This window comes from Pipra filicauda, unplaced genomic scaffold, assembly GCF_003945595.2.
Source record: "Pipra filicauda isolate LSUMZ 115617 unplaced genomic scaffold, ASM394559v2 scaffold253_size2546935_pilon, whole genome shotgun sequence".
Taxonomy (NCBI): Eukaryota; Metazoa; Chordata; class Aves; order Passeriformes; family Pipridae; genus Pipra; species Pipra filicauda.
Window position 1 is genome coordinate 2,494,413 of NW_024104369.1, and position 10,698 is coordinate 2,505,110.

Sequence of the window (10,698 nt, forward strand, 5' to 3'; positions counted from 1 at the left end):
GGTTTACAGTTGAAGATTCAAAGGTATTCACTGGCTTGTATGATTTACAGAATTACCTTCTATATCTTCATGAGACATATATATATATGTTTTCAAGAGTAACTTTTCTTTCCCTGAGTATTTTACTGTAGTTTCATCTCCCATTCCATTTGTGGCTAGTTCATTTAATTGGTAAAATAGCTGCTTGCCCTTCAGTAGCTGCCAGTATTTCTTCCAAAACAGAGGCATCATCCAGGTGAGATCCAAATAACATTTATACTGTTACATCAGAAATTGAATACACCCTAGAATGATTTAGATACCTCGTTCAGCAGAAAAAGGACTTTTCTGTACATACTTCCCTATGTACTAGAGTGTATAGGCAGTGAAGGTTCTGATTCAGAGTATTAGCTTTTATGCTACATTGAAAGAATGTCACAGTATCAAAATTGCCCCATCTTCCAGTTGCTATAAAGTTGGTTTATTAAAGGTAGTTTTGTTTTGAAACTGTGGTATATATGAAAAAGAACAGCACATTAAAACAATATTTTATATAATGCAGAATTGACACACCCCTATCAACTAATCTCTGCTAACGAAATAACCCTCTTCCCCACTAAAAGCTTCCTATAAATATTTTTGACAGGCTCTGTTGATATGAGATTTACTTAGTCGTGGAATTTGTGTGTAAGTTAAACATGCCTAATGTAAAAGAATTTGTCTTTTGATTCCACTGTGTACATCCTACACCTTTTTGGAACACCCTTCACTGAGAGCATGTAAGTGAATATAGGACCTGAGCTTATTTATCTGTTTTATATTTATAATCTAACATACCTGCAGGCATGTTATTTATATAATAAACTATACTTTTAGTCACTTATTAGTATTTAGGAAAAGTAATACTATTTCAGTGTTTCATTGAGCCCAAAAGAGTTCAATGGTTACATCAGTAAAACACCCTGTCTGTAATTTGGATACAGGGCTGTATTTTCTAATATGCTTGTTTTTCCTACAGTTAGGTAGATTATGCTGGGTTTTTTGGACAGCATTACTTTGTGTAGAAGTTTGGGGATTTACATGCATGACGATTAACATTTCACTACATAATAATATTGGAGACTGAACTGTGTTTTAATTGTGACAATAAAGCAGACCTGTTATGAAACCAAGGCGGAAGGCCAAGTGCTTCCTACCTCTAGAGACAGTGCAATTTTAGATTAGCAGTGTACATCACGTTGCTCTTAACTGCTTTTATAGAACATTTCCAAGTCATTCAAGACTGTTCTGACACCCTTTAAATCACTGTACTGCCTGAATCCTGGCAGTGAGGTCTCTCATTCACACCTGCACACACCTGCAGTTCTTGCCTGTAAGCTGCAAAGCGATGACTTATTATCTGCATTCTGAACAACCTGTTACCATTTTGCAATAAATCAAATAAATTGGACTGCTCATCTTAAAATTCAGGGAATGTCCCTTATCTTTCTCAAACGTTTGTGTGTCTTTTTTTCTCTAAAGGCTCACCATTGTTACCAGTGAGAAACAGTAGATTAGTATTGTGGGAAAGAGTTACTAAGTGTCTGTAGAACAAAAAGAAGAATATTTAACAGTTAAAATTTGGCATTTGTTTTTAAACAAATTCGTTTCATATGATACTGCATATATGTATAAGAAAAACTGAGCATGAGTGTGAGTGGAATCAGAAAAGAATTAGAAAATACTAGATATCAGTTTTGTCAACATCCTACACATTAGAATATGTGCACACCCACTTGTGTTCGTTAGATGGCAACAGAAAGATAGATGAAGATAAAGAAAAATGAAGTGGGTCTGACTGCTAAACAACATTATTCCTGTATCATTCAGTGTTGATGATGATGATGACAGTATGAATTTCTGAGACAGTATGAAACACTAAACATACTGCTTTTGTAGTTTTTCTAACACTAATTTATCACAATTCGGATTATAAGAGATAGGAATCTTTTCTGTCAGTGTGATCTAGTGCTTTAGAGATGCAGTTGCAGATCTGTGCCGCTTTGCTGACAGAAGGGCAGCAGTGTACATAGACCTGTGAGGGGCAGGGCCTGCAGTTCTCACTGCTGGCTTGTGCAGCATTGTTTTGTTCACAGGGATTGGAAGAGGTGCAAGCCAGGATTGCCGTGGTGACACTGAAAGAAGTTTCTTTTGCTGGGATTTAGTTGCTTCCTTGGTAAAATGATAAAATATGATGTGATGGGAAACAACTGCCCTGGCCAAGAGTTTCTCTTCTAAAGTAGATGACGGTGTTCATGATTGCAGCAGTTTGTAATGGCTTCTGGGTTTGCATAGATGGTAAATATTTCTAATGTTATCTCCCCATTTAGACTGCGCACCTTGGAATATAGTGTCTATACATGGGTAGGTAGTCAGGTGTTGTCACTTGTGTAGTTCCATTTACCTCAACACATCTGCCATGTGACTGGAAGTTATTCATGCTGTGATCTCCATCTGTTCCAGCGTCTTCAATCCTGAAGAGAGAGAAGCGGAAGAGAACAAAAAATGTCCATTTTAACTGTGTTACTGTGTATTACTTCACGAGAAGGCAAGGCTTCACCAGTGTTCCCAGCCAAGGGGGAAGCACACTGGGAATGTCCACTCGCCACAACAGTGTGCGCCAGTACACACTGGGAGAGTTTGCGATGGAACAGGAGAGGCTTCACCGGGAGATGTTGAGAGAGCATCTGAGGGAGGAAAAACTCAATTCTCTAAAGTTAAAGGTAAAAATTGTTTAAGACTTTGATCCCCGCCTTATTTATTTAAATGAGTGGTGTCAGAGCCATATGGGCCCAATGCGTGTTAAACATTTTCAATTGAAACAGGCATTTTTATTTTTTCATTCTTTATTTTATTTTACTGAAGATGTATTTTTGTTTGATAATACCAAGCGCTCTTGTAGCTGTCATTGCTGTGTACCTCCAAGTGCTTTACAGGGAGGTTGTTGTTTATTCCCAGTTTTCTATAGAGAGGGAAATAAAGCAGGGTGGTGGAAGTTAGCCTTGAACTTCCATGTCCAGCAGACGTCTGGGAGTGCCAGAAAGAGAAGGAGTCTTCTGACGTGTGCACAGGCCCTATTAGACAAGGGAATGGTAACACCATGAGTACAGAAAATGAAAGGGCTTGTTTTTTTGGCCAACTTGAGTGAATTTGGCAAAAAGTAAGAAACAGTAATACCGAAATGTTTTCTTTTGTAGTGTACCAATTTATATGATTATGCGTCTTTAATATTTCGTCAGAGAATGTCTGTGTCAAAGAAGAAATGTGTCAGACAAATTACCCAGCTGTATCAGTTTAGCCAGTCAGAACAAACCTTTGCTACAGTTTTCACAGAATCACAGAATCAATAAGGTCGGAAGGGACCTCTGGAGATCACCTACTCCAACCGCGACCACCACGAAGGTGGGGTCATCTAGGGCAGGTGACACAGGCACACGTCCAGGAGGGTTTGGAATGTCTCTAAAGAGGGAGATTCCACGACTTCCCTGGGCAGCCTGTTCCAGTGCTCTGCCACCCTCAATACAAAGAAGTTTTTCCTCATGTTGAGATGAAACTTCTCGTGTTTTAGTTTATGGCCATTGCTCCTCATCCTGTCATTGAGCACCACTGAAAAGTCTGTCACCATCCTCTTGGCACCCACCTTTGAGATATTTATTTGCATTAATGAGATCCTCTCTCAGTCTTCTCTTCTCTAGACTAAACAGGCCCAGCTCCCACAGTCTCTCCTCATAAGAGAGATGCTCCACACCCCTGATCATCTTTGTGGCCCTCTACTGGGCCTTCTCCAGTAGCTCCTTGTCTTTCTTGAACTGTGGAGACCAGAACTGAACAAAACACTCCAGATGTGGCCTCAGTAGGGCCGAGTAGAGGGACAGGATCCCCTCACTTGACCTGCTGGTCACACTCCTCCAATGCACCCCAGGATACCATTGGCCCTCCTGGGGCCAGCTTCCCCATGAAAATGTCCTTTTAAGTAGAGCATAGCAGAGGAGAGAAACTCTGTATTTGAGCAGAGAACAGAGAAGGGGATTGTGTTCTTGGAAGTGTCCCTTCTGTCACTTTAAAACTGGTGGCAGAACATTTTATGTTTTTGTGGTGGATGAAACACTTCTTGTGTCATGACCTTTATTACATGTATTTTGGGCTCTTTTTCAGATGAAGTCTGTAATTAAAAGTGAACAATATTTAGAACTGTAACTACATTTCAGTGTTGCACGTCCCCTTCTTTTGTGATAGTACATCTCTGTCTCTGCTGTTGTCCAGAGCAAAGTGGCACCCTCCAAGTTTAAGAAATGCCTTTCAGCATTTTTCCCATAGAATGACCCATGTTCATGAGTTTTGTATCTGAATGTTTGAGGAAGTGTGCATGACCTATACATTTGTATTTACTTTTTTCAGTCTCCTAATTGTTTTTTTTTACTAGATAAATAGATTTTAAATAGCTAAATGGATTCTAAAATAAATTAATAAGTTTGTAAAATTTGATCTGTTATAAAACAAACATAAAACCACTCAGGACAAAGGCAAATTAAAGACAGATATTAGACAGGTTAGAGTGTTAGTGACTTATCACTAGATAGAGATTATACCTCTAAACATCTCATGTCACAGGATCTTGAGAGCATCAAGTGTGAATTGTGCTGTTTGAGTTTAACTGATGACTATCAGTAGAACCCTTGGCTGACTTCCAGGAATCAGCTCAAAGAGAGGAGTCTCCAGTGAAGTGAGTAAAGAATAGCCAAGCACGTAAATATTTCACTTTTCCTTTTTTTTTTTCTTCGCTAAAAAGTAAATAAAGAAAAAGCACAGTTCGTATTTAACTTGAAAGATTTGATGAGGCCTCTTAGCCTTCATCTATATAGATTAGAGCTGGGCTCTTTGTCCTTTTATAGTCCTCCTCTTGACTGGGATGGATTTCTTTTCTTCATTAACTTACTTCACTTCAGCCCAGTCTTTTTTGGGGATATAGACGCTACTTTCTGCTTGTCTTCCAAATACAACATGTTCTTCCATCTTCCCAGTCACTTGTTTTAGTAGATGATAATCTTTATTGAGACTAAGTTCCTGCAAAATCTCTTCATAAGTATTCAGTGAATAAGGAGAGCCTTATTTGCATCTTAGTAGTGTTAAATTTTTTGCTAGAATAAAATATCTCTTTTCCCCCTGGGGTGTGTATAAAAACGTAGCCAACAAAAAACTTCCTTTTTGAACTAGTCCGTTAATCTCAGTTTACTTGCATCCCTGATTATGCACTTGGGATAAAAAAAAAATTCAAACATAAAAAGCAAGTCCAGGATTTACTGAATTAGTGAAGAGTCACTGTAATTGTTTGCTTAAGACAACAGGGCTGATTTTCCATTATAGAGATGGAAGAGCTGCTTGGTCATTCACATAGTTTCTAAATGAAAACAAAAAGGAAATGGCATTCCGAGGTGGCAATGTCAGCAATTATGGTCTTTAATGAAAATGTGCTAATCAGGTTTGCATCAGAATTTCTGTACATCCCAGAAAAATGAAGGAAATGAGAAAATGAAGTAGAGCAAAGTTTGCTCAGAGGTTTTTCTGTTTGAAAAACATTATGCAAACAGAAAGTAACATTTTCGGTGTGGTTTTTAATTTGTTTCCTTGAGATTTTTCTTATTTTTTGCATTGCATTAAAACATACAAGTCAGTGGGTAGAAAGTGCTCTCTCTTGTAGAATTTGTTTAAAAAAGATAGAACTACAAGAATATATTGAAATTGAGTTTCCATAATATTAGGTACTATTTATTATTTTGCTTGCCAAAAGTGAAGGACCAAATAAGAAACATGTCTAATTAAAAGCAGATAAAGACACTGAAATCATCTTCAAGTCATTTTGACCATTTAGCACCAGCACTTTGGTGTAAACAAACACTGCTGACAGTGGCATAAACACTTGTTAGCAGCAGAGTGTGAAAATTCTAATGGCAATCTGGACATAAAAGACATACTGTCAAATGAAAGGTACAAGGTAGTCATTTGAGAAAACATTGAGTAAGCACAATAAATTAGCTGCAATAGTCCTTATTGCTTATTCATAATGTCTCCTCAAATTAAAATTTATTATAACGATTAGCATGAGACTAGTGATGTTAAGGCTCACAGGTCTATGGACACAGCTGGTTTCCTTTGTGGGAAATTATAAGGAATAATTTCCACCTAGGACAGGCAAAGGTGTCCATCCTAAATTTTACTAAGTTGGAGTGAATTTCACCCAAAGGCTTCACATATTCATTGGCCCTTACCTTGTTCAGTGGTTATGGCATTAACCTTTAGCTTAATGAGAGAAATTTACCCATCTACATGTCAAATTTAATTCAGATGAGCAATATTATGACAATCAAGAGAACTTAATACTCCCCTGAAGTTCTGTATTGGAAAATGTATTTGATGGTTCATGATAATCTTACTCCCTCTGTAGTTACCCAGTTACTTGTTTGAATAATGTTAGAATCTTTCAGTTCATTAATTCATTTGTTCTTTGTGTGGCAAAATTGAGGGGAAAAAAAATCAGAGTAGACAACAAGGAAATCATCCAGCAGAGGAGTCAGGAGCGAAGGTGCTTTGAAATGGCAAACTGCTGCCTAATCCTGCTTGATGGCCAGGAAGTTCCAGCCTGCTGGAGGCATGCAGTGTTCAGCATGTGACTGGAGTCCATTCCCTAATGCTCTACTGCTGTGTAGCAAGGCAGTTAAGATTTGCAGAGGAGGAGGAGAAATACAGGACAGGATTGGTGTGGTTCTGTAGGTGCCTTTGTGAGCTGAACAGTTACAGCATTCACCTCATGGGTAAGAACCTAAAAGTTAATTTTTATTAAGGAGTAATTGAATAAAATGCTAAAATAATTAAAGAAGCGGGGATTAGAATTCTTCCCCATCCCCAGTTTCAAACTTAAATAACAGTGATCTGCTTAAGGAGTGGTTTGAGCCTTCCATATATAAAAGTAGAGAAATCAGATTTCTTATGTAGGTCATTTCCCTATTATGTATGAAACCAAAATAAGGGCAAGCAATGAAACATAAAATACGCTGTACTTAGTTCTACCTTGCTAACATAAAATGAAAAATATAAAAAAACCTGAAGCGTGCCATTCTGGATTGGAATAGTCAGGCTGAGTTTTGTGTACGGTGGAGTATTCCCTCTCCTTCACTTCAGGCAACTAATTCAAGATGCATTTAATCACTGTGTGGATTTACCTGTCTCTCGCTGCAGAATGTACAGACAAAGGGATGACTTCTAATGTTGCCTTTCCTACCTTACTGAACTAATATGTTGAAATACTTGGTGTAAATAGTCTCTCCATTGTCCCAGGGCCAGGCAGAACCTTTCCCAGCCACTGTAATGTGAAATGCATAAGAGAAAATGGAGTAAGAAAACAGTCTGAAGGAAGTTTGAGAGGACATTTTGAAAATGTGTGTATTTAAGATGAAGAAAGAGCTAGAAGGGATTTGAATGTTACAGGGTAACAGACGATACATGAAACATTGCATAAAATGAAGGCACTAAACTCCAAAGGCTTCAATCAGGGAGAAAGTTTGAGAATACATTGAAAAGAGAAAGAAACAGTAATGCTTATAAAGTGGGTTGTGGAAGTGGCAGAACATCTCTCGATGCTGAATTGCTAAGAAGGGATGATTGCTGATCTCAGGAGAAATTTTCTTTGTGCAGTGTAATAAGGACTACCAGTCATGACCCTGAGACTCCTGCTTTAAAGGGAGGAGTATGGCTTTTAACCTGCCTTTACAAGTCAGGAGTAACTAGGTTTTTGGGTTTTTTTCCTGTGATTGTCTTACACAGTTGTTATAAGCACAAAACTGCAATTGCCAAAAAGAGTAAGCAGTCAGTAGGAGGACATTGTCAAGGAATTCAATAATGCCATAAATGACAGTTACAATCCAAAAGACTGTGGAAAGGATGACCTGTTAATATTTATGGGAAACTTGAGCAATTGGCAGTATAAGAAAAGCAGAAATAGTGGAATGGGTAAAATTCAGGACTGCTTCCTCGTACATCAGAAACATAGCTAGATGGAGATGACACAAATTAGCAGAAAAATGGGGAGTTACTTTTACAGTGATAATTGTTAAATGACTAAATATTGAAATGCACAAGAAACAGGCTATGGTACTTATGACTTCAGTATTTTATCTGTATTTAAAACTGGTGCCTAAAAATTTCTTTGGGATAACACGCCAAGGTGAAATTTTCTGCAAGTAAATAACGCAAAACCAAGAAAGAGTTTCAATGGCTATTTTTCTATAGGTAAGAAACATTCAAATGACATGTTTGTAGTGAATGTCATTGTCTCTCTGAATTTTGTTTTAATGTTTGATATTGTTTTGACTCTCAAGCAATTTTCTCTGTGGAAGAACTTTTATGAAACCTGTGGTTGAGTTATCTGGCAGATATAACCAGTGAGCTCTACCTTCCTTCAGAGCAGTAATTTTTTTCCCCTTTTCTCTTTAACTATATTCACCCCTTTCTCTATGAGATGAGTTACAGGAGTATGCTACAGAAGTGTGGTATCTTATGAATGTGGCACTGGATGTTTGTTCTTAATGCTCATGGCCATTTAATTTTGAAACAATTTTTGAAAGGTTTGAGAGCTAGACTGTACAAAGGTAATAATATAGTGCCAGGATACTTGTTTCTATAGAGGCTCAAAAATTCATATTCCTAGAAAAGGAGCATGAATCCTTTTAAAACTTTTCTCAAGATCCTCCACAAGAGGTTAACAACTTGCTTCCTTTTTTTCTAAATGTATTCATTTGTTAGCTACCTAACAATAATCTGAACTGATGACTGAAGTACTACCATCTATGACAACACAAAGCTAAATGTGTTCTTTTCAGGACCAAAGAGAACCAGAAAGAACATCAGAAGAGCTGTATGCATCAGCACTGTGAAACACAGTGCTAATAAACACGGAATCACAGAATCATTTAGGTTGGAATGGAGTAATGTAGGTAGAAGAGGGCAAAATTAAGTGACTTCCAGGCTTAAAACTGTCAACTCAAGAAGCAAACATAGCCATCTGCCCAGCTGATTAAGCAGAAATACTGCTCTGTGTTCTCAGCTATACAGACATCGAACAACTTGTCAGGCTAAAGAAGAATAGGATAATAAATAGTACATTGAATACACCATTTACAAACCTGTGAGGCATCATCATCTAAACCTCTGTCAGTAGTATAACTACTGTCTCAAAAGAGATATTTAAGAATTTCAAAGAGCTCAGAGACAGGAATCAATTAAGGTCTCAAAAATTATCTTGTGAAGCAATATAGAAAAGACTAGAATTTCAGACAGGCATGAGATCTGACAGTCAATGACAAATGGTAAGCACAGGTAAATAAAGAACAGGTAAGTAACTAGAAACTTAAGAAAAAATTACTTCATTACAAACATGGTACCAAAAATGTATATTTAATTCATAAGCTAAATGTGAAAGAAATGCCTGATCACCCTACATGTGATCATATTCTGGAACTTACTGGCAGTCATGCAGCATTTTTACATATAGCTTTCCACATTCACAATGCATTACGCAAAGTTACATCTGTGACACTCATATCTGTGAGTGCAGTTCAGGACTTTGTTGATTGTTCTGTGCAACAGATGACAAAGAATGGGACGGTGGAATCCGAAGAAGCCAATACGCTGACGCTGGATGACATTTCTGATGACGACATTGATCTGGACAACACTGAGGTAGATGAGTACTTCTTTCTCCAGCCTCTGCCGACAAAGAAGCGCAGGGCGCTGCTGCGAGCGTCCGGGGTGAAGAAGATTGACGTGGAAGAGAAACACGAGCTGCGAGCCATCCGCCTGTCCAGAGAGGATTGTGGCTGTGACTGCCGTGTCTTCTGTGACCCAGAAACCTGCACTTGCAGTCTGGCAGGCATAAAATGTCAGGTAAATGTCTATGTTATTGCCAGTTTAATTATCTGGGGAGGGGGGTGTGTCCACGCACACGGGTGTACTTTTTGTTGTTGAAGTTATAACCATTGGAAATCAAGTATTAGTAACACTTGCGGATCTCAAACCAGTTTTTTTAGGCCCCGATTTAAGAGTATATAGTGGGCAATCAATACAAACAATCTCCTAAAATATCTTTCTTTATTTTATGATTGGTTTAGGGTGTTTTTTTGTTCTTATACAAGTGTTCTGCTCCTTGTACTCTTCTTTAGCCTTTACCTAAACAGGCAGATGCAGATAACAGAAGAGTCAGTAGCCTGCCGATTTCAGAACGGATATTATCTTTGCTTTTAGAGACAATTAACATACACTCCAAATGTGAATTATAGTCCAAACTCAATGAGAAACAATAAATGACACTCTGTGGTACTGTCCTTTATGTAACATGCATGATACTTAAAATCTATGCATGATAAATTTGCATGTAGGCAATAAAAATATGTATCTGCTAATATAGCAGTTTTTTCCTCTGCAGACTGAAGAGGTATTTCGTATTGTACATTTACATAGTTGTCAGCTGTACATGTCCCAAAATATTCCCTAAAAGAGGTTTCTACTAGTTTCTGCTGAGTTGCCGTTGTGCAGCTGAGTTTTCCTCCTGAATGCATTTTTCATTATCTCGTAAATCCAAGCTAAACTTTCTCTACTATTTTAAATAATATATTCTCCTTGCTGTTCCTG

General features: G+C 37.9%; 1 protein-coding gene across 4 annotated transcripts in view; it reads left to right on the forward strand.

The window, feature by feature from the left end:
* CSRNP3 (cysteine and serine rich nuclear protein 3) overlaps window positions 1–10,698 on the forward strand; it is a 76,441-nt gene that overhangs the window by 55,422 nt on the left and 10,321 nt on the right. For all 4 annotated transcript variants that reach the window (XM_027733751.2, XM_039382092.1, XM_027733750.2 and 1 more), the window contains 2 exons: window positions 2,482–2,741; window positions 9,658–9,954. In XM_027733751.2, the coding sequence (XP_027589552.1) occupies window positions 2,482–2,741; window positions 9,658–9,954 (557 nt within the window). The remainder of the gene's footprint in view (window positions 1–2,481; window positions 2,742–9,657; window positions 9,955–10,698) is intronic.